At 38.0% G+C, this 25,474-nt stretch overlaps 2 protein-coding genes across 2 annotated transcripts in view; one reads left to right on the top strand and one right to left on the bottom strand.

Annotated features, from left to right (window-relative positions):
• The first annotated feature begins 792 nt into the window (after positions 1-792).
• LOC127876920 (cysteine and tyrosine-rich protein 1-like) lies at positions 793-7,825 on the top strand. Its single transcript, XM_052422431.1, has 4 exons — positions 793-1,013; positions 3,092-3,200; positions 4,807-4,994; positions 5,380-7,825. The coding sequence occupies exons 1-4, from the start codon at positions 959-961 to the stop codon at positions 5,571-5,573; spliced, it is 546 nt and encodes a 181-aa protein (XP_052278391.1). The 5' UTR covers positions 793-958; the 3' UTR covers positions 5,574-7,825.
• Positions 7,826-10,866: 3,041 nt separating this feature from the next.
• LOC127876902 (E3 ubiquitin-protein ligase HERC2-like) overlaps positions 10,867-25,474 on the bottom strand; it is a 140,151-nt gene continuing 125,543 nt past the window's right edge. The window contains exons 54-64 of the mRNA XM_052422408.1: positions 24,771-24,894; positions 23,414-23,543; positions 22,695-22,930; positions 22,031-22,323; positions 20,759-20,984; positions 19,927-20,121; positions 18,233-18,367; positions 17,130-17,292; positions 16,209-16,314; positions 15,248-15,460; positions 10,867-13,183 (exon numbers count right to left, since the gene is read on the bottom strand). Of these exons, the coding sequence (XP_052278368.1) occupies positions 12,917-13,183; positions 15,248-15,460; positions 16,209-16,314; positions 17,130-17,292; positions 18,233-18,367; positions 19,927-20,121; positions 20,759-20,984; positions 22,031-22,323; positions 22,695-22,930; positions 23,414-23,543; positions 24,771-24,894 (2,088 nt within the window). The 3' untranslated portion in view covers positions 10,867-12,916. The remainder of the gene's footprint in view (positions 13,184-15,247; positions 15,461-16,208; positions 16,315-17,129; positions 17,293-18,232; positions 18,368-19,926; positions 20,122-20,758; positions 20,985-22,030; positions 22,324-22,694; positions 22,931-23,413; positions 23,544-24,770; positions 24,895-25,474) is intronic.

The raw sequence follows: 25,474 nt of genomic DNA on the forward strand, positions 1-25,474 counted from the left end.
TCAGATCGACAATTGAAGGAGAATATATAATTAAGTTAGATCTGCACATAATAAATCGTAATAAAAACATGACACAAACATTGCGCGCATAGTTTTACAACGTATATACAGACCCAATACTAGTAGTTGCCTGCTTGCCACGCACTAAATCGGGCACAGGTCTCTGAATATATGAACACATAAGTTAATCTTAAAACGTTAACTGCATAATTTAAAAGAACTGTGGCATGCTTTTGATAATGTGCCAATCCATTAGATTCTTACGACGAATACACGAAACCCCTACCCTTACAATTTTCGATTGTGTACCTTATACCGACATTGTACGTCGCGGCGCAATTATAACACCGTCTTAGTCACCGTTTAACCCATTTATGCATAGTGGACTCTCACATCCTTCTAAATTGGATCAATTTATTTCCAAAATTAGGGATGTTTAGTATTTTTTATTTCTATATTTAGAATATTTCTTACAGAAAATTATTTAAGCAAACAGCGCAGACCCTGATGAGACGCCGCATGATGCGGCGTCTCATCTGTGCCTACGCTGTTTGCCAAGGCCTTTTTTTCTAGACGCTATGCATAAATGGGTTATTAAAGTTCCATAATTATTTAACGATCGTTTGCTCGACCAAAATGACAGTACTGAATATACACTTCTCAAGTTACGGACATTAAGTCGGTTATGTCTATATATTAATGACCGCCCGCGTTCGGTCTATTCAAACCAAATTTGATCGAGAACGAAGTGTCAATAACAGAGCACCATTACATCTACCTTTTAACTATCTAAAATCAATATCTTAAAAACTCTTTACATCAAACCCACAAGTCAGTGTGATCTTTATTGTATTTCAAGATAAGCCAAATAAAGCCGATACCATACATAGTAATAAACAGACAGCGAACAACTATTATATATACCCAGAAAACATACCGATAGAATATATTGTGAAATATGGATTTAACCACGCGAAATATGTGGATTTTTATTGCCTTTGTTTTCAGTTTTGGTAAGTTGACTTTGAGAGAATGTCAAGTTTTGGTTTATTTGATGTGTTTTTGTCACACAATTGTGTACGGGTATTTTTCGTTTCAAATACCAGCGCAAATTTATATTTACTACATAATTCGGGGAAATTATAATACATGATACGCTCTTACATTTTGGGGATAAGAAAATGAACGTTGGAATTTTCTCTCTGTGTCTTTTCAATTTATCTTCTTTGTTTTTCGATTTTATTTATTCATTTATTAGTTATTTTATTATAATTTCCCCCTCCTTTTTTGGGAGGGGGGGGGGGGTCACTCTGTTATCAACGAAATACAACTTCACATAGCCAAGTTTAAATGACTAAGTTTTAAGGTAAAAAGAAGTCATTTTATCTATTTTTCAAATAGTTTTCTGCATTGTGCTTTTCAATAATCTTAAGGTCCACATATATTTGACCAAAACGAATGTTGAAAATACCACAATTTTTAGTTCATCGCTTACTTTATAACGATATTTTGGGGTACTTTTCTATGGAATAAGACCCCCCCCCCCCCACACACACACACACACACACACACTTTGTAAAGAACGACAGCAAATCTTATATGAGGCACCCGACATATGTGTGGAATATGGCCGAAATAATTGTAGTAAGAATGTGCAAACAAACTTAGTCGTTAAGGATATAGGGATACATAGCGCGTCCTAACTTATAATCTACCGCAATTAGTGTATTTCGTAAACTTGGACAATCCACGAACACGTCATAGCGACAACTAATTATGGGCGATAGCGCATGCCAAATATGAAACGCACATTCGATTGCAAAATACAAATGTGTCTTGTTCTGAGAAAACTGGGCATAATGCATGTGCGTAAAGTGTCGTCCCAGATTAGCCTGTGCAGTCCGCACTGGCTAATCAGGGACGACACTTTCCGCTTTTATGACATTTTTCGTTTAAATAAAGTATTTACTTAGGAAAAAATCCCATTTATGCGGAAAGTGTCGCCCCTGATTAGCCTGTGCGGACTGCACAGGCTAATATGGGACGCCACTTTACGCACATGCAGAACGCGACTCAAATGTAAGCTTACTACCGAAACTATTCAAATGTTTATCAATTTCACGCTTGTGAACTCTTTCATTAAGAAAGCTATTTATTATTTATCATACAAAAACGAGTTGTAGTCTACGCAGTACATGTATGACATATTATCGTACGTACATTGAGTATATCGAGGTACTGAACCCATATGGTACAATTTTTACAACAATTTTAAGGACTCGCTCACATAGTTTTTGTAATGTTGTGATTAAAACCACACATTTGAACACCAGGGCTTAATGCTCAAATTAACTTGCAACAAAGAATATAAGAACAAAAGGTAGTTGGGATTTGAACAGAAAACTTGCGGATTAAAAAGGCTATCGCCTCATCCTCTTGGCCGTTAAGACTGTTAAATATTTATAAGGTATTTTATACAATCATATAATGAATTGAAAACAAACTAAAACACAACAAACTACTAAAAAGTTCCGCGTTTTCAAATTAATTTATAAATCAACCATTTAAAAGGATGTTTACCGGTACCCGTGGAAACCAAAATGTGTTTTCAGTAGGTGTCTGCGCTTTAAGTGCTATTTCGCCCCATTGTGTACGTCGTTCTTTAAGCTTTTGTATTGGGAGCAAACGTGCACGTAAGAAATTGTCATTTTGTCAGAATGGGAGCAAGTCCTTTCATGTAGTTAAAGCGCTCATGGAATTTCTTCGTTTGTTTTTCTTGACTCATGTACGTGGGTATAACTTCACTGGTAGCCAAATATTGCTCAAAGGTTATACAGCGAGCCAGCCTATGATCGAAATTATTGCCTTAGGACAATCGCCCCTCCCCACCCACCACCAGCCAAAAAAATGTTACCTGTTTTAGGAGGACAATGTCAACTACAGACGACGGCATGTTTCCAAGCAAACTCAGATTAAAACGCCCTTTCCAAGCAAACTCAGTTTAAAACGCCCTATCAGAAAGACGCGATACTTTGCGGGTGTGTGTTCAAGGCGATCTTTACGCCAGTTTACTAAATATCTTGTATTTTAGTCTGTGAGACGTTTGCTGGAGAGACGTGCTCTTACTACAGCTACGGCGTATACACAACCGGTTACTGTGACGGCTACTGCTGCTCAACATACGGCGACTACTGCTGCCAGTGAGTTACCATGACGTGCTGGCAAGAAAATTATATTGCCTTTACGATTTTGAATGCAGCATGTTACGTTTGCTAAATACTGGTTAGGAAAACCTACACAAACTGACCACGCTATTCTTAAAGCCTCTCATGGATGTGTGTGTGCGCGCGCGTGCGTGTGTTTGTGTGTGTGGGGTGGGGGGTAGCGCGCATAAAGTCACTCTATCGGTCCGTTTATCCTCATAACAACACATTTCTAAAGTGAAACTTAAAATAGGTCATCATTATAAATTGTATCTTGGCAAGTCTTCCTTTTGCACCGTGATCCGCACATTTCTGAGTTCTGTGCCTTTATTAAAGCTGACAAAGTGATCGGGTGGGTTTATTGGTAAATTTGTAACGTAGAGCTCTAGTTGGTTTATGTTTACGTTCGTTTGAAAACTGTCAGATTCTGTGTCAATATGAAGAAAGGCCATCACACGAATAAATAGACCAAACCATAAAATGTAATTAGAAATAGCCAAACTAATATACGTATGTCGGTTATACTTTAAGTTTTTAATGCATGTGTAATTTTCTGATAAAAACTAATATTAATTAAACATTATGTTTTTCGTTACCCCTGGTAATTTGTTTGTAGTCAATTTAATTAATATATATTCAAATATAGCAAGCCTGATCGTAAACTCAATAGATAATTTAGCGAAAAAGGGATACCAAAAGGAGTTCAGGGTTCAAGTTTAGCACTAAAAGTAGATTCGGTTCGGTAAGCGGAAACACATAACTTTTTAACGTTAATTTGCCATTAATTTTTGTACCGTTATGAACGAACAAAAATTGCTTTTATAAATAAGTGTTTATAAAATAATAATTTAAACGAGAAAGCATTTTCAACGTTTTATAAGCGAAAGGTAGAAAATATAACGTTTCAAAAGATCAAGCACACTGCGACAAAGTAACCAACTGCACACATGTAAAGAACTCGGGCAAAAATCTAAATGCATGCTCTGAAACCAGGGGTATACAAGTCACGAATGATTAAAAACTATCTGACTAAATCGATGTTATTTGGTGGTAACGAAAGACAAACACACATACGAGCGCGGTTCTGGGAAAACGGGGCTTAATTCAGTCCACACATGCTTATCAGGGACGACGCTCTCGGCATAGACTGAATTTTCGTTTAGAAGAGACTTCCGTTGAAGTAAAAATTCCATGAAAGCGGAGAGCATTTCCCTGATTAGCCTGTGTATTGCGCACAGGAACGACACTTTACGCTCATGCATAAAGCGCGTCTTCAAAAAACTCTGAACATATGAGTCGCGTTCTAAAAAACTGGACATAATGCATGTGCGTAAAGTGTCGTCCCAGATTAGCCTGTGCAGTCCGCACAGGCTAATCAGGGACGACACTTTCCGCCTAAACTGGATTTTCGTGTAGAAGAGACTTCCTTTAAACGAAAAATACCATACAAGCGGAAAGTGTCGTCCCTGATAAGCCTGTGCGGACTGCACAGGCTAATCTGGGGTGACACTTTACACACATACATTTAGCCCCGTTTTCACAGAACACGACTTATATGTGTTACACCTTGCTATACGTATACCTCCAATGTCTCTGTTTCCAGGAACTGGGGCTGGATAGCGGGCGCTGTGATTGGCGGGATCATCTTTGTGTCCGTGCTGGGCGTGGTCGTGTTCATGATCTGTGTCAAGGTCAAGGCAAAGAAGCAGCGCACCGTGAATGTGGCGACTGTTGGGTCGAGTCACGCGCAGCCGTACCCGCTCAATCATCAAGGATACGCCAATAACTTTTGTAAGAGCGTGTTTTAATTTTACATAAGTGTGTATGTAGCAAAAGTGGTGCATAAACTTGTCATGAATATAGAAAATTCCTTCAAATTAGCTCATACAACGAAAGCCCAGTAAAAATACATTTATCCTCTATTTTCACAATAAGGTCAAACAACAAGTTTTATAGATCTTTGCATCAGTATATCAGGCACATATACGGATTTCCCCTTCGGCCATGCGCGTTTATGTTCATTACTACTACGCGAGCCAATCAGTTATTTAAGAGCCTGTGCATAATGTAAGCTTCACCTCCCTACAATAACTACGCATTTTGATGGTCACTATCATACTGCTTATCGCTATCACACTGTTGATCTGTTGACTCTGTAAAATTGTACTGTTTTCAGACAAACCTCCACAGATGTACAACCTGCCTCCACCACCCGCCTACAGCCAGGTTGGAAGCAACCCCCTTCCCCCACCACCGGCGTACAGAGAGACAGCCACACCGTATCCTATTCCCCCACCCTCGGGCACCCAGACCACGAGCTTTTTCACGCCCGGGGATGCCGTATACCAACCTCCACCGGTGTACTCCTAACGCTCGTCTTCGAGTACCCTCAGTGTATCTAAATAGATGTTATATGTCGCGCATTTATTACCTTGATTTATTTGCTGCAAAACTTTATAGCCAGGCTGCTCTTTTAAAAACTTTAATTTTGTTGATTTATTTGCCTCGTTTGATTTATATACGTCATTATTTGTCGGAAAGCTTTAAAGCGCTCGTACAAAAATAACTTATACGTTTGTTTGTTTAACCGGTGATACACGGTACATCGCGTAACTTCACGTGAAAGCATTCACTTGAAAGCTTCCTTCTTTCTTTCCTGCTCTTTAAACTATAATCTTACCAGGTCTTCTGTAAATGTAAACATTTTAAGTAATGTTAAACATGATATTTAATCTTTAAGTTTAGATACAATGAACCGGATGTTGACATAGACATACCTGCTATGCGTTACATGATTTGTGCGTTAATATAAACGAGATGTATTTATAGCAAGGAACACATAGACATATAGATACTATGAACACAATGATAACATATGTACATACTTTATTTTTATCTGACGCCTGTTTTTTCAGTAGTATTGATAATTAAATCTGCATTCTATAATTACAAGGTCAATGCTGAGACATTTCCGTATAAAATTACAAAAACACATATTTCGACCAATCAAGCTCATTTTTCTTTGTAATATTATTATTGCTATAAACATTGTATATATAGAGTAGCATATAATATATGTATCATTGTAATGATGTATATTATACAATTCTGTACGATTTGATTGATTCGAAATATGTTTCATTTGCATTATTCCAAATCAAATAATTTATTTTTAAGCTAAATCATTAGGTAATAAAACACTTTAATGTCTATTGCCATAAATAAAACACCTGCGAATTTTAATAAGAGTTCCTCATCTGATCATGTATCTGGAATGTCATTTTATCTATACATGTAATACAGAAAGACATTTATTTTCAAGGTTGATACTAGTATAATTCCAAAGAAGTTCAAAGCATGTATATTAGTGAGAAGCTTCATGCGAAAATTGGTCTTATGCCGCATGCGACGCTGTAGCGCAGCCTGCGCCGAAGCTGCTATGTACGCTATTAAAGTAACGTTTCATCTCGTGGTCCCTTTAGCGGACAGTGTTACTCCATACAAGACTGCGATAACGCGCAGGCTGGGCTGGAGCTTCACTTGCCGCATGTGGCATAAGACCCATTTTCGCATGAAGCGGCTAATATATGCAGATTATCTGTTGGTATGTAGTTTCAGAGAAGACCAACCAGACTGAACATGGACGGTTTAAAAAAAAGAAAGCCAAAGTTCGAACTTCGATAACCATTTCGAAATAATATATCAATATGTGTGTTACACTCAGGTTACCGGTACCTGTTTTTATCAACTCACGTTGTTAAGATATTGCGCCCTAACTTCAAAACCCATTGACATGTACATGTTTGAAAGCACGACTCTTAAGAGAAAAACATTTCTGCTCTCTAGATAAAAAATGTCCATATTTGCTTTCATAAAATCTACCTACATTCACCCCACTTACCGTAACTGAGTTGATTGAAAAATTATGACCAAAAAACAACAGTTAAATTTAGACAAACTTGACATACAGATAAGTAATAGAAGAAACGTTAAATGAAGTGTTGATTTAAACCGGTCACACTTACACTTACATTCATTTAACTATATTACATTTACTTGAGGATATTCTATGAAAGTCACATCTTGGATGATACGTAAGCTACTTTTTGAGGAACTTTAAATTAATGATGTTGTATATGTTGCGCGAATAGAATTATGCGCACGAACAGTAGAAACAAAAGAAATGAACTTTTTATTTACAATGTATATAATGAACAATAGAACACTGTGTTACACTTGAAACTTAACCCATTCATGCCTAGTGTCTAGAAAAAGGGCCTTGACAAACAGCGTAGACCCAGATGAGACGCTATATCACGTGGCGTCTCATCAGGGTCTGCGCTGTTTGCTTATAGGAATTTTTGTAAGAAATATTATAAATATAGAAATAAATATACTAGACATCCCTAATTTTGGAAATGAATTGATCCAATTTAGAAGGATGGCAGTGTCCATAAGGCATAAATGGGATAATGTATTTTAACGGCGCTGTAGTTTTTATCATATGCTCCTTTCTTACTTATGTTTAAATTGTTTGATGTTTATAAATGTTCGTTGATTATGAAGTGGCTGGATCACTGACTCATTATAAATATCATTCATGTAATAAACTCTAAAATATATTAGTCCGTGATGGTTTTTTTTACAACTTGAGTGCATGAAGGCAAACATGAATACATGCACCAAATTACTGTTTTCAATTTAATATCCAATAAAGTGATCAAGAAACTGCACACGCCTGCGTTTGGCGTCTTATAATTACGTTTAATATTTTAGTGTTTTTTTTTTGTAATCACATTAAACAGTTTGCAGCGATTCTGTTCATCTTTTTAATGAGCTCGCTCAAGGAAAACCGAGCTTAATGAAAGAGCGTAAAGGATCATCTCAGTAAGCAGTAAAGGATCATCTCAGTAAGCAGTAAAGGATCATCTCAGTAAGCAGTAAAGGATCATCTCAGTAAGCAGTAAAGGATCATCTCAGTAAGCAGTAAAGGATCATCTCAGTAAGCAGTAAAGGATCATCTCACTAAGCAGTAAAGGATCATCTCAGTAAGCAGTAAAGGATCATCTCAGTAAGCAGTAAAGGATCATCTCAGTAAGCAGTAAAGGATCATCTCAGTAAGCAGTAAAGGATCATCTCACTAAACAGTAAAGGATCATCTCAGTAAGCAGTAAAGGATCATCTCAGTAAGCAGTAAAGGATCATCTCAGTAAGCAAACCGAGCTTAATGAAAGAGCGTAAAGGATCATCTCAGTAAGCAAACCGAGCTTAATGAAAGAGCGTAAAGGATCATCTCAGTAAGCATATTAAGTCTGTCCAGGCTAATCAGGGACTACACTTTCCGACTAGACTTGATTTTTGTAAAGCAGAGAATTTCCTACAAACGAATACATCCATACAAGCGGAAAGTGTCGTTCGTGATTAGCATATGCAGACTACACATGCTTATATTAGATTTGCAGATAAATTCATATTTTTTTCCATAGAGCGCGGCTAAATTGTACATTTTTATCTCAATTTTGTGACTCGAGTCGTCTGCTTCGTGAAGAAGGAATTGTTCGAATGCACAAATGAAATCGCCATTTGATTTCCTTTATTCCGCAGATCTGTTTATGTTTCTAACATTTGGAAAACAGTCTTGTTTTTTTTTAAATATTTTATTTTTCATTATTTCTTATTAACAACCTCCTGTGCATACCGCAGACCAAACGTACGATGTTGAGGACTTGCGTGATACTTGCATGATTCGCACGTTCTCGTTGTCTTATTAAGACACCTAACGACCAATTCAAGAAAATGTCGATAAACGCAGGTTTACAAAAAAAAGACGTTGGTCGCGTCTTCTTGCTTTAACATTGCTTACATATCATGGAGAAGATTCTTATTTAGCAGCATTGACTGGTAGGCTTGTTCAAGCGAGCCCAAGGACTAAAGGGAGAGGTCAGTTGGACACATTATTGAGGGAGCTGGTACGAAAGTCAAAGTTTACTATTTTTTTTATCGAATAGGAAAGGTTTTTCCCCCTGAACTATAAGGCGGCAGTATTTCTTGCAAGTCTTTGTTCATGTGAGTCGCGACACTCTTACGGACAAGGTGACAGCATGTTTTTATTGTTTTCCTTAATCATTATTTTTAAGAGGTAAAATTTTTTAGTCAAAACGAAAAAAACACACGAATTTACTCCAAAAACTATACGCAGTCGCACCAGTCACAAACAAGCGTCACATATGAGACGAGCGTGCGTCTGTCTCACGGAGCCCTTTCGTTCAAAATAAAGTTTCACCAAATGCATGCGTTTGCCGAGCTATCTCAAAATTGTGCGCTATGTCTGCGTCAGGCGTAGTTTAGGATGTGACAAAGGCTTCACGCTCATAAAACAAAAACAACATACAAAAATACTTTCTCTAAAACTCGTTTTCATGAAGATAACATTTAGGAATTGTAATGGTTATTACAATTCGGGAAGCTAATTTTGTCAATTTCGAAAAAGAAAAAAATATTATCAAATAGCTTTTTTATTGTTAAGAAATATGGATAGATAAATTGCATGAAAACAGAAATATCGGAATTTTCCAAACGAAAATTTCAATCGCTGAACACTTAGGTTTGGTTAGGTATAGCAATGCGAGATACGGAAAACGTCACATGCCGCGGATGATTGTGCATATTAAAGTGCCCGGTGTGAAGCACATAGTACGCCACAGATAGGTACAAAATCTCATGCGAAATACTAGTAAGAAGGTTAGGATTGAACGAGTGATCAACATTGCGACTCCGAGTTCTGGCGCCAGTGGGTTTCACAAGCTCATGAATGCGCAGCAAATAATCTCGAAAAGCACACGTATCTAGCGGCGAACTTTATTGCCAAGTTTTTTAGTTGCCGTTTCGATTACAAAAAAGAATCCAAATTATGCTTTACGGTCAGACACAGTATTAACCATCTGTTGCGCTTTTTGTGACAAAAATCTTGATATGTGGCTTATAGTGATCATTGTATTTAAACTGTTATATTTAGCTCAAGAAGTTATTGTCTTAATACACGTATACCACTGTAGAGTATTAAATGGGCGGCGTTCGGGGAAAATTGGTCTTCATGCACGTGCGTAGAGTATAGTTCCAGATTTGCCCGTGGAATCCACACAGGCCAATCAGACACTAGATATTATGCTTTTATGGACTTTGTGTTTAAAGAAAGTCTCTTCCAAACGAAAAAAAAGTCAAGGCGGAAACTGTCGTCCCTGATTAGCTTGTGCAGTCTGCACACGCTAATCTTGAAAGACTTTTGGCATACATTCAATTTGCAAAGTTTTCCTAGAACGCTGCTGATAAATGCTTCACAATATTCAGATCCTGTAAATGTTACTGGTATGAACACTTCAAAGGCTGAAACTATAACAATGTATCTGAGCCGTGCTCTGTGAAAAGGGGGGTTTAATGCATGTGCGTAGTGTCGTCACAGATTAAGCTGTGCAATCCGCACAGGCTAATCAGGGACGACGCTTTCCACTTTTAAGATTTTTTTTTGTTTTCAGAAAGTCTCTTCTTTGCAAAAATCAAGTTTAGGCGGGAGTATCGTCTCTGGTTAGCCTGTGGGGACTGCACATGCATTAAACACTTTTAGCACAGAGCACGGCCCATTTAAAATAAACACAGTACTAACCTGAACTGCTTACATTGATCTTTATTCAGCATAATGTCTTCAACGAAACAAAACATGGCAAAAAGAATGTCACTAAGCAAAGCAGAAATATTGTTTATCACGAAAATATTGTATCAGCTAACAACCTGAAATCCAAAAATATGGCTACAGGTCTTCACTCTAACTGCCCCATGAGAAGCTTGTATAAATATCTACAAGATTCAAATATCCAATCCGCAAGCAGTTTGCCCATAAATATAAACTTTGCAATGGAATGTTAAAATACTGTGCTCAAAACATCAATTAATTCTGAAATATCATTCAAGCAACCATTTGTGACTGCTTAGTATACATACATGATGGGAGATACTTTGGTTTTGTTCTTGTATGCTTCCAAATTATGTAGTGTACAAATAAACAAGATACAAAAATGACCTCTTAGAATAATTATGGGAAATTCAATATAATTTGTGGTGATGGCTTAGAATGGAAAACTTCAGCACATTCATATACCTTTCTTACATAAATATACTGAATCAATGTACTCACACGTATATATGAACACCATATACACAGAACTTATCAAAATGTTTATTCTTCAATTTGAAAAAAAGATTCAGAATAAATAATAACTATTCACACACTAAAGCAAAATTAATAATAAAGACAGGGTTCACAAAACAGTAGGATACAATATGATCAAGTGAACATGATTTTAAAGCTCATTACAATATATACATATACAAACCGCAGTATTGGAAAACCGGGCTTAACGCATATGAAAAGAATATCGTGCCATATTAGCAATACCCACAAGGCTAATCAGAGACAACACGTTCTGCCTGACTGAATTTTCATTTAGATGTGACTTCTAGTTAAAGAAAGAATTCCATAGAAGCCGAAAGTGTTGTCCTTGATTTCTGTACAGGTGAATCTGACTATACTTTAGGCACATGCAGAACTCATAATTAATTTAGAGAATTATAGACTTCAAGACAGATCCTAAGTTCATGAAAGTTGTCTCAAATCTTTGATTAACCCTTAACCATTTAGATACGTATTTTGTCGCATTTGTGGTTCCTTAGAAAGTTAAATTTAATTGAAAACCTTTCTTACTAGATTCAAGTTTTAAAGGCTTCATTTCCAACCGTTCGATATTGATGAGCAGCAAACAGCATAAATCCTGTTCTGGTTTTATCCTTTTAGCACATAGCCATTTTCACTTTGCTTCTGAGTGGGAAAGGGTTATTGCATATTGAGTTCTAAAAATGTTTTACAACACCATCAACTTGAAATGTTCATTTAAGTACAACTAGGTTTCCCGTAGGAGTTTTGTGTATACCAACCCTGCTTGTTGCTCATCAAACTCACACATGTGTTTCAATACTGAAATAGGAATAGAGCAATTATGATCTCACTATCAGCAATATATATTATGAAAATTATTTAAGTGCAACTGATAAACTTTGGTATAAAAATGCACCTTAAAAAATAATTTACATAAACTATTGGAAGAATAACATATCACAAAACTCTTACAACATGAGAAAATCAATCAATGCCCCAATTACAGTTTTTGAAAAACAAATGTAAGGAACTACTTTTTCATGTACACAATCACAATTAAAAGAAAACCACAAATATAACAAAAGGACAGCACCGGAAAATAAGAGAACAAGCTGAAGCCGCTAATGTTCAGAAACACACCATCATTAGATCAAAACAACATGGCTAAACCAATTGTCCTTGATTAAATGATAAAAAAATAACTTTTTACATTCAGTTAACACATCAAAGCTTATAACATTCATATAGTAAGTAAAGAAAACTGGCACAATGCAGAATATAGCAGTGAACACTGCTTGACATAGATGACAATAAGCTACTTATCAAACACATGCACACCTAACATATTTTCATCTTTTGTTGCCATATTTCTAAATTAAATTTAAAACTAGTTCTACATAGGTGATTGACCATTCGAAATTGTTCAAAAAGTTGTGCACACAACTGTAAATAAAACCAACACGTTCTAATAGCATCTAAAGCATCAACTATAATTTTGTTAAGCTGTTCAGACGCTGCCATCCGAAATTTCTCCATCCGAATATGACTGGGCGTCATCATCAGAGTCGTCACTGGCCTCGGGCGTTGACTCCTCCTCTCCGGTGAGGGCAACGCGCGCGTAGTCGTCCGTGTCGATGGACTTGCAGAAGTGGATCGCGTACTTGAGCTTCTCCTTGAGGACGGGCTTGCAGGAGTAGCGCGGCATCTTCAGTAGGAAGAAACATGTGTAGCTCTCTGGCAGGAAGTGGTCTGCTGGGTGGTACTTGTCCAGCACCTAGGCAAGGAAAACATAGTTTAATGCATGTGCAGTCCGCACAGCCAAATTGGGACAAACATTTTTCCGTCTCTACATAGCAAAAATCAAATCGAGGCTTAAAGTTTTGTCCCTGTTTGCTTAAGTTACTCTGGAGACACATAAAGCTCTAGCCTTTAATGCCATATTTTCACAGCTAACAGCTAGGTTCATGTTATAAACATTTAATTCCAAATAATACCTCTTCATGCTAATATACAAATTCACACCTAAACACATAAGAGGGGGTAGCACTTAATTATTTTCTGCTTAGCTGAGTAATGAGGGCCATAGCAAAATTAGCATCACACAGACTGTGAATTTGAGAAAGCCTGACAACAAAATATAAAGGCCTTGTTTTACTTGTTTGACTTCTTTAAAAACAAGAGCACCGCCTTGCGGGTGCAGACCGCTCATCTATTTTCTTTTTAAAGGTGAAGGGACTCTCATTTTCAATCACAAAGGAGGGAGGAGTGGAGTGAAGAGGGGTGTATAGTGTGGGGTTGTGGACATTTATTACATTATCTTCCAAAAAAGCGAAAAAAAAAAAAAAAAATCGGGGGGGGGGGGGGGGGGGGGGGTTGGGGGGGCGATGGGAGGGGGGGGGGGGGGTTTGGGTGCGATGGTTGGACGGTATTTCAAACATAACAGTTTAAAAAAAAAAAATGGGAGGGGGGGGGGTATAGTGTGAGGGTGTGGTGGTAATTTGTGAGATGACCTTAAAAAAAAAAAAAAAAAAAAAAAAAAAAAAAATTGGGGGGGGGGGGTGGGGTGGGGTGGGGGGGGGGGGTGGGGGGTATAGTGTGAGGGTGTGGTGGTTATTTGTGAGATGATCTTAAAAAAAAAAAAAAAAAAAAAAAAAAAAAAAAAAAAAAAAAAATAGGGGGGGGGGGGAGGGGGGAGGGGGGGGGGGAGGGGGGGGGAGGGGGGGAGGGCACGGGGGATGGTTTGGGTGGAGTCTATTGTGGTATGTCAGGTAAGAGTAGTTTCATCAAAGTATCAATCAAATCTAATCATAAATAAAGAAGTTATGGCAATTTTAGCAAAATTTAATAATTTGACCTTGAGAGTCAAGGTCATTCAAAGGTCAAAGTAAAATTCAAGTTGCCAGGTACAGTAACCTCATGATAGCATGTAAGAATTTGAAGTTTGAAAGCAATAGCCTTGATACTTAAGAAGTAAAGTGGATCGAAACACAAAATTTAACCATATATTAAAAATTACTAAGTCAAAAAAGGGCCATAATTCCGTAACAATGACAACCAGAGTTATAAAACTTGTCCTTTTACTGTACCCTTATGATAGTTTGTGAGTGTTCCAAGTATGAAAGCAATATCTATGATACTTTAGGGGTAAAGTGGACCAAAACATAAATCTTAACCAAATTTTCAATTTTCTAAGTATAAAGGGCCCATAATTCCGTCCAAATGCCAGTCAGAGTTACATAACTTTGCCTGCACGGTCCCCTTATGATAGTTCATAAATCTTGCAAGTATGAAAGCAATAGCTTTGATACTGTAGGAATAAAGTGGACCTAAACACAAAACTTAATCAAATTTTCAATTTTCTAAGTATAAAAAGGGCACATAATTCTGTCAAAATGCCAGTCAGAGTTACATTACTTTGCCTGCACAGTCCCCTTATGATAGTTAGTAAGTGTTGCAAGTATGAAAGCAATAGCTTTGATGCTTAAGGAATAAAATGGACCTAAACACAAAACTTAACCAAAATTGTCAATTTTCTAAGTATAAAAAGGGCACATAATTCTGTCAAAATGCATGCCAGAGTTATCTAACTTTGCCTGCCCAGTCCCCTCATGATAGTAAGTAAGTGTACCAAGTTTGAATGCAATAGCATTGATACTTACTGAGAAAAGTGGACCTAAACGCAAAACTTAACCGGACGCCGACGCCAACGCCAACGCCGACGCCGACGCCAAGGTGATGACAATAGCTCATATTTTTTTTTCAAAAAATAGATGAGCTAAAAATGGCCTGTTTATGTTAAGAATCGGATATAGGCCAAACAACAAAGTCAAACCCATACCTGGAGCACAAAATCACGTCCCCTGAAGTCTGCGATGGTCCTGGGCAGGCGAGTGCGACCCCAGACAAACCTCAGGAAGAGGGACCTCTCTGTATTTGAGAGTTCCTCCATGACCTCCCAGAACCACTGCACGAGCGGGGCCCCCACATCCACACCCTTGTATGTGGCCACAGACTTGAGCAGGGTCAGGGGAATATCTGGACTGCCACACACCTGCAGTGGGGAAAGAAGCTGGGCTTGTATTCATGACACAGTGTATGTAAGATCATCTTAGATGACAAGGACTTAACCCCTTACCACTTAGATACGCATTTTGACGTATTTGTAGTCCCTTAAAAAGTTACCAGTAAATTGAATTAAAGACCTTTCTTACTAGATGCAAGTTTTTAAGGCTTAGATACTGATGAGCAGCAAACAGCATAAAACCTTAACAGACTGCGAGTTTTAACTTTGCTTCTGAGTGGGAAAGGGTTAAAACATGTAATGAGATTGTCTGGACTGCCACACACCTGGAGGGGGAAAGGTTATGGGCTTGTATTAAATACTCTTAAGATATGATATTAATTATTGAACATAATGTACATAAGTTCAAAACAAGTTTCCTTAGAGGCCAACAACTTGAAAAATGAAAAGGATTGTCTAGGTGCTACACAATTGGAGTAGGGAAAGTTGCTCCTAGAGGTATTTATAAGAGTTATTGTACTTTATTGGTGTGAAGTGTTTACATAGTTTCTTACACATGGCACTTTAACTAAAACAAATGGTTGGAAACAAAATACTTACAATTATCTAGTAAAGGACCATTATTTAGTAAAATTCTCCTGAATAGTTTGCAGAAATGCCATTTATTTAAATAACATATACAGACAATTGCCATTTTTATTTGCCTGCTGCATTAACCAAACAAGTCAAACAAGTGTTACAAGAGTTTTCCAGTACATGTAACAAAACAAGTAGTTACCATGGTTTCCAGCTCCAGTCCAGTGAAGAGGGACAGCAGAGGGACAGGTATCACCTTGCTGATGCCCTCCCGCACCCAGCACACTTGTTCATCAAACTCTTCCAGTCTGACACATACAACATATACAATATGATAGGTGAACTACAATTGTAACATGATCAAAAAAATATGTCTAGTTATAACCTTGCTGTTTGCATTATTAAAACTTGATGGTAATGTGAAAGAAAAGTAGCAATATCAACTAACTGTTCTTTGTTAGATATTTTTTATATTATTCCATCTGTAGATACAATGGTCCTTTTGGCATGCCTGTAAAAAAATATATGTGCTTTAAAGTACTAAGGATTTAAAAAGAGCCAAATTCCAAACTTGAAGATTTAAAGACGCACATTTTCTCAATTTCTGGATTTTACACACTTTTTTCAAATTGGACCACTACCTGTACTTTTATTCCAGATTGGGAAAACAAAAATCAATGATATACATATAATGACTATTTTTTTGGCCATCCATAGGCAACTCAATACCTCAATGTTTGACCTTGACCTTTAGGTAAGGAGAAGGAGAAATATCTTCCCGAGTTGTCATGAGCTGTTTGTTTTAAGGTGATATTACATACAAGGCGTTGTCCAATATGCTACAGATTAGTGCCAAGTTATTTAAAATCCATAAATATAGGCCAAAGTTACGGCTAAGAACAGACAACTGACACTAAAGCAGATGTAAGGTGCTACTGCTATATGCCACCCTCTTCAATGGGGGAGGGCCGCATACAAATATTTGCCTCTGATTGGGTAGCACTTGAGGCCAGGTAAACTGCCCAGTATGCACACTGACCTGTACTCCATGGCCAGACGTATGTACTCGGACAGGTTGGTGACGGTAATCTTGTTGTAGTTACTGAGGTTGCACTACACTCACCTGTACTCCATGGCCAAGCGTATGTACTCGGACCGGTTGGTTACAGTGATCTTGTTGTGGTTGTTACTGAGGTGGATCTCCTGGCCGGTGGAGCTGGGGATACTAAAGGGCATGTCTGCGTGGATCAGATCTGGCTCTAACATCTCCTTGATACACATCAGACCTGTAATGAGCCCAGTAATCATAGCAACAGACCCAGTGACCATAAGTGCTCTTATATTGCCTTGTAAAGAATAATTGTTTTTACCCCTTTACCACACAAGATATGTATTCTGAAGCATTTGTAGTCCCTTAGAAAATCAAATGGCATTTAAGGCTTCTCTTAATTGATTAATGTTTTAAAGGCTTAATTTCCAACCATAAGATACTGATGACAAATAAACAGCATACTGCCTGAAAAGACTGCGATTTACGTTCTGGTTTTATGCTGGTTACAGATAGCAATTTTCCCTCTGCTTCTAAGCGGAAAAGGGTTAATGGACTCGGCTAGGTCACATGCTGACTGTGTAGTTTTCCGTATAAGATTGATAGCTTTTCATGTTAGGTTAATAGTATTAAAAGACTATTGTGATGAACGCAAGATGATGTTTCACACTACAAAATAGCAAACTTTCCTCCTGTTATTATGTTGATTATGAAGACTGAAGGGTACCAGATAGTTCGTTACTCAGCTTCTTACTGACCCTGCACAGTTTAATACAGGGTAGAAAATGTATATTGGACTTGATCTGCACTCTTACCAAATATTTATTTACTGACCATCTATCACACTAAAAAGGGTAAGTAAGAAGTTCTGTAACTAAAAATATGACTACTAGGGAAAAGTAGGATATCATTTAAGGGAGACTTTTCTAGCTTTGAGATGTGATTTGAAAAAGACAGTTACAAAACTAGACCAAGTCTGTTGAAAGACTTACCTCTATTCAATATATTAACAAGTCTCATTAATCTAGCCAAGGGTTTATGGTGTTTTAACTGTAAGACACTTACAAATGAATCTCTGAATGAAGAACTTAAATCTTCAATGACATCCCAAATTTTCTCAATACCAGTAATTATTATCTTGCAAACACACATATAAATGACAAAGGTTGCCTACTCACCAGGCACAAAGTCCTTGTCAATCTCTGTGAGGTCACTGATGGTGAGAGGCATACCAGCCAGCTGTTTCCACACCGTCTCTGCCAACGTGATGCTCAGGGGGCTACCAGTACGGATAGCTATGCCGATCAACATACCTGGGGTAACAGAACAATTTACCAATCAACATCCCTGGGGAAAAAAACAATATAACACGAGCACCGCATAACGGGTGCCAACGTTCGGCTGCGGGTGCATTTTTGAACAAATGAAAGCTTGTCAGCATTTTTTTTATAGGTCATAGTGACCTTGACCTTTGGCCTAGCGACCCAAAAATGGGTGTGGCATGTAGAACTCATTAAGTTGCATCTATATATGATGTTTCAAAGTTGTAGGTGGAAGCTTTTTGATTTTAAAGCCAATGTTAAGGTTTTAGCACGACTCCCGCGGACAGCTGACGACATGACGAGGTGGCTATGACAATACCTCGGTTTTTCTCCAAAAACAGCCGAGGTAAAAATCAAGATACCTAGGGAACAGAACAATATATCAATCAACATCCATAGGGAAGAATAATAATATACCAATCAACATCCCTGGGGAACAGAACAATATACCAATCAACATACCTAGGGAAAAGAACAATATACCAGTCAACATCCCTGGGGAACAGAGCAATATACCAATCAACATCCCTTGGGGAACATACAAATATACCAATCAACATACCTGGGGAACAGAACAATATCCCAATCAACATCCCTGGGGAAACAGAACAATATACCAATCAACATCCCTGGGGAACAGAACAATATCCCAATCAACATCCCTGGGGAAACAGAACAATATTCCAATCAACATCCCTGGGGAACAGAACCATATACCAATCAACATACCTGAGGAACAGAACAATATACTGATCAACATCCCTAAGGAACAGGACAATATACCAATCAACATACCTAGGGGAAGAACAACAATATACCAATCAACATTACTAGGGAACAGAACAATATATCAATCAACATCCCTGGGGAAGAAGAACAATAAACAAATCAACACACCTAGGGAACAGAAAAATATACCAATCAACATCCCTGGGGAACAGGACAATATACCAATCAACATCCCTGGGGAAACAGAACAATATACCAATCAACATCCCTGGGGAACAGAACAATATCCCAATCAACATCAACAGAACAAAAGTGTATGTGGAAGAGGAAGATTTTACTTCCCATACAGAAAGCTGTACCGTAAAACAGAGATGTACCCTAAAAAACATTCCTGCGGAACATTATTACGGTGAAAGTAATGGAGGTAGGCAACATGACTTCCAGTGTGGATAGCTGTACCTATCCACATTACTGGGGAACAGAAAAAAGTGCATGTGTAGGAGGCAGGAGATGTTAGGGAAGGAAAATTATTTAATGTAATTAAGTCCTATCGTCAAATCAACACATTCAGGAACAAAATTCAGGTATTCAAAACAAAATCTGATCAATTTGTAGGTCAATTGTTCAAAGTGAATATCCAGATATACAAAGCAATCATTATTTATGAGCCTTGTTCTGCTAATTCTGATCTGTATGCATGTTGCATGGCGCTTTGATGGAAATCACTTCTAAAAGAACGTCAAGTGTAGGTGTAAAGCCTGTGACACTTTACACTCAAGCATTAAGCACAAGTTCCCCCTAGAGCAACGCTAATACAATACCTAGGAACTTGAACATGTTCTGATGCAGTGGTGAGGACAGCATGGGGTTGAGGAGGTAGCAATCCCTATTGGCCCCCGACTCATCACGGCCATTAGGCGTGACTATCAGTATGGACAGGGAACCGTTCTGAAGCTCGTCACACATCTCAGCGATACTCTCACTGTAGCCACCACCGCAGTCATCCACACTCTCGCCTGGAGACACAAATGTGGTAAGTTGGGAATAAAGAATGTTATGGTTTGCTGTCCTTTTTTTGGAGCATTTTACAGCTCTCATCAAGGGCATTGATGCAATTGTTTAAGAGTCAAAAAAAGGATCCAATCTAAATATATGTGTTCAACAATCTATCAAAAGGAATACCAACTCTCTCTCAAATATGGTTTTCAACTGATTAAAAATTCAAGGTCTTATTATTATTATCATTATTTTAGACTTTAAATTATTGTTACAAAAATATTTATCCACCCTTAGCTTTTTTGTTCAAGATATTTAAATACACACTTGTATTATCAGATGCATGAATTGCTGCACAGATTTTTAAAAATGGAAACAAATAAATTTAATGACAGCTGGTTAAATATTGTATTCATTACTTATATTTATAAATCTTGAGTAAAAACACAATTATTCCAAATATAGCAATAAGATAATGAGTGTAGTCCCATTTGATCGGCATCCTGGGAATACTGGGCTAAATGCATATGCATTAAATGTCATCCAGGATAAGCCTATACAGTCTGCACATGCGTCCAGTCCAATGTTCCCAGAATGCATCTAATTTGTCCCATTGAGAAATTTACACTACAGATATCATTCAACAAAATGACTTACCAACAAACTTGACTTTCCAGACCCTGTGTGGAAGCATCAAGGAGTCTGTGCCAAACACCCCAATATGCTGTGACATCTGACCGAAGACTGACTTGATGCCCTCTGGTCCGGCCAGACCTCCCTTGGCCCGTGCGCGCTTCACCTGGATACGGTTGAGCTCCAGGACAGGACCGTGCTGCTTGTCTCTCACCATGGTGGCCTGAACAACCTTTCTGAAGGCTGTTTCCTGTTGTTATATGGTAAAATAGAGTTATTAAGTGGCAAGATTTGGAACACATGTCAGGCTCGGAAAATCCATTACCCACATTAATGGGTTTATGACAGCTTTTCACTTTTTAATAGATCATGCACAATTAAAGAGTATTTATACATCTGTATTGTTATTGAATTCTGTTTCAAATGTTGAAGGGTACAACAATGTTACTTTGTGCATCATAAAAATTAATCTGCATGTTGGGTATTTTTACGCAGTTGTAGTCCCTTAGATAGCTAAATTTAATTTAAGTCCTTTCTCACTAGATTCAAGTTTTAAAGGCTTCATTTCCAACCCTAAGATACTGATCAGCAGCAAACAGAATAACACCTGAAAAGACTGTGAGTCACTCGCAGGCTGTTCTAGTTTTATGTTGGTTGCAAAAGTCATTTTCACTTCGGTTCTTATAGGGGAAAGGGTTAAGCAGGTGTACATATTGGTACTCTAGGCAGATTGTGCATCCATATCAGTATTGATTTTTAAAAAAGCACAAAATAAAACAAGTTACCATCTGTTTCTTCAACAAATGCTTTGAAATTACAATGTATATGTCTGCCAAATAAAAATTGCTTGACACATGGAACTCAAGCAATCACAATTCATACTGCTTATCTGCCAATTTTAATTTGGCAGTATGTTCCGCAAGGCCTCAGATAGCAATAAAAAAAACTGGGGCACAAGGTTTTAGTTTCTGGCTCACAGGCAGTGACCAGCACAAAACTTAAATATATTAAGAAAGGTATTAAATTTAATTTGATTTTCTGAGGGACTTAAAATGCATTAAATTGCCTATCTAAGTTTTAAAGCATTTACCTTAGAGATGGTGTGTCGGAGAATTGGAAATGGTGTCTGCCTAGGAAGGGGGAAGTCTGGGGTTTGATCCCCGCTGTGGGAGCATTCTTTAGATCTCGCCCCCAAAACACCAAGTACCAGTTCTACCCATAAAATGCACTTAACGTGTTTCAATAAGCATTAGGCTTTCCATGCAATAAAGTCTGAGCAAAAAGGTTTAAGCTCACCTTAGAGTTTGACACGATGACCCCTCGCAGCTTGTCCAGTCCACTGGTCATCTCCCACTTGTCTTTTTCCGGCCCAGACTCTTGCAGGTCAAACATGGAAACCGAAGAACAGAACAGATCCGAGAAGTGGTGCAGGAGGACCAGTCTGTTACGCAGCGTCGTTATGGCAATGGACTGCAGGTGGTTGTACTCCATAGGGATCACCGTGGGCAACTTACCAGCGCTGACTGGTTTGTTGGTAGACCATGCCAGACTGTGCGCTGAACCACAGGCCACTCTGTTAATCTTCTTGCCTGGGAGTGTGGATTATTAATAATAACCATAATTTATTATATGTTCATGTTTAGAAATATCCTAATATGTATTTTCAATCCTTTTCAATTCTTACAAATTTAAACCAGAGGATTGATGGAAATGTGGGTACAGAATAACTTATATCTTCCTATATTCAAAAAGCAGCACAGGTAAATAGTTTCATACATTTTATTCTGATTTTAGCCAACTAAAAATAAATAAAGAAAAGGATTTCAAGGATTCAATTTTAAACATTTGAATGAAAAGATATTAACTAACAACCTGTAACTAGCATGGCAGATAAATACAATTATAACACACAAAAAAGAAAAGACAATGTAATAGGTTCCCATTATATAGAATAGATTACCCTGTAGGGCTGTGACCGGCCGTGGTCGCTGAATGGCGTTGGTAGTGCTGTCTCCAAGCTGCCCTTCGTCGTTATCTCCCCATGAGAAGACCTCACCTGTGTCTGTACAGGCCACACAGTGCAGGGAGCCACATGCTATGTCGATGACCTTCTTGCCTTGCAGGGCAGACACTCGTCTCGGGCGACGCACATGGTCGTCTGTGCCGTGACCCAGTCTGTGGTAGTCTCCTTTACCCCTGGGGCAAGCACCAGAAAACCATGAATGTCATGTTATTTTCTTTTGTTTATATGCCCTTTTTAACAGTATTTCAGTCATTTGAGCCACCCACACTTTTCCTGGACATGTTTGTTAATCAGTTAAGAATGCACATACTTTTCCCAGTCATTGACAACTGTCCTACTTCAATAATGCATTGGTAAAGAATGGCTTTAGAAATTTTTTTATTACTAATGCCAGGAATTAAAGCGGCTATCTGTGCATTTGTAGTCAACCAATCTACCAAATGTTCTCTAAAGAAATTTTTGACAGATTGTTTGACAAATAGTAACACACTTACTGTAAAATTGAAGTAATGGTTGACAAATTGATGAATGGAGTCAAAAAATGAAAAAGCTATTGTAAGAACTGTAAAACCTGTAAATGGTTTATCTATGAGACACATACACAAAAAGCCAGAGGTCCTTAAATAAGTTCAAAAGCATTCTAGGCACCATCTTACCAAGTGTAGACAGCCCCAGACTTGGTAAGGGCCACAGAGAACTGTGATCCACACTCCACCTTCATCACCCCCAGCTCCTGTAGGGAGTCGATCTTGAAGGGCACCTTCACACCATCACTGCCACCACGACCTGGGAGAGAGGGTAGCATGATCAAACATGTGTACTATAGGACCTGTGAGAGAGAACAGATTTGGGCTATGGGTAAATGCAGGTGCATAAGGTGTTGTCGCAGATAAGCCTGTGCAGTCTGCACAGGCTAATGAGGGACAACACTTTTGACTTAAACTTGATTTTTGCTAAGAAGAGACTTTCTTTAAACAAATAGTATTGTAAAAGCGGAAAGTGTGGTCCCTGATTAGGGATGACACTTTTAGCACATGCATTAAACCCCCTTTTCACAAAGCAAGGCAAATGTATTATTGCCCCCGTCACTAGAACTAAGTGCATGTAAAACACATAGCATTAACATGTACATTTTAACATTTTCCCACTTAGATACGTATTTTGACGTGTTTGTAGTCCCTTAGAAAGTTAAATTTAATTAAAGACCTTTCTTACTAGATTCAAGTTTTTTAAAGGCTTAATTTCCAACCCTATGCAGCAAACGTCATAAAACCTGAACAGACTGCGAGTTACTCACAAGACTGTTCTGGTTTTATGCTGTTTGCACATAGCCATTTTCACTTTGCCTCTGAGTGAGAAAGGGTTAAACAAGGAGTACTAGGTCTCATAATATTTTGTCATCTACACAACCATTTTAAAAATGAAACAAGAGGAAGTCACACCATCTCCTAGCCTGATTATTTTACCCTTCAATGTTTTATAAGGATGTAATGTTCTAATCAAGATACTGGTGTTAATGTGTCATGAATAAGCAAATTCGTTGAATTGATACCCCCCTTCCAATATGCTTCTGGACACAAAAGTATTATATTGGACACTCAAAAAAGCATTTTTTCAAGATAAAAAGGGCCATAACTCTGTTATAAACAGATGGTGTACAATGCCATTTGGCATGCATCATCTTCTAATCCACATATATACTCATACCAAGTTTAAATGAAATCTGCCAAAGCACTTCCAAGATATGGCTCAGGACAGACGGACGGAAAGACGAACGGATGGACGGACAACGCCAAAACAATATCCCTTGGCCTATGGCGGGGGATAACAAAAGACTAGGTTGTGTGTGATATTATTAACTTGCCAAGTTAAATTAGCCAACTAACAAACAGTGTTTCTACAATACCACTGTGAACAGATCAACTAGTTTCCCGTAGTCTCCATCTCCCCAGGACCAAACACAGTCGGTCTCGGTGATACAGAGAGTCTGAGCTCAAGCTATTCCAGTGTTACCTAGTTTCCCGTAGTCTCCATCTCCCCAGGACCAAACACAGTCGGTCTCGGTGATACAGAGAGTCTGAGCATCCCCACTGCCACAGGCCACATCTAACACCTTTTGGTCCTTCAGGGCTTCAACCTGAACAACAATATAAATGTACAGTAAATAAACCTAGCTAACACTTTCGAAGACTGTGAGGGGCCATAACTATTTCAAGATTTAGTGGTTTGTAACCTAAGTCATACTTGACATGTTTTGTACCATGTTGCACAACACATAATTTCTTATTATTCTACCTGTAATTAAAATTCATGTACAAATATTTCATTAAAAATACATTAAATGTTGGTTTTAAATAGTTAATCACAATAAATGTTACTTCATATGAACACGAAAATGCTAATATAATCAGTAAGTTATTTTTTTAATGACAGCTTACTTCTATATCCTCTCTAACAATTTTAGCTTGTGGTGGTATACTAAAACAAGAGCACCATATAACAGGTGCAAACGCTCGGCTGCGGGTGCATTTTTTAATAAATGAAAGCTTGTCAGATTTTTTGTTGTTTTAGAGGTCACAGTGACCTTGACATTTGACCTAGTTACCCCAAAATAGGTGTGGCGTGTAGAAATCAAGGTGCAGCGACATATGAAGTTTCAAAGTTGTTAGTTGAAGCACTTTGATTTTAGAGCCGATGTAAAGGTTTTAGCACGACGC

The sequence above is a fragment of the Dreissena polymorpha genome, chromosome 4 (assembly GCF_020536995.1).
Source record: "Dreissena polymorpha isolate Duluth1 chromosome 4, UMN_Dpol_1.0, whole genome shotgun sequence".
NCBI lineage: Eukaryota > Metazoa > Mollusca > Bivalvia > Myida > Dreissenidae > Dreissena > Dreissena polymorpha.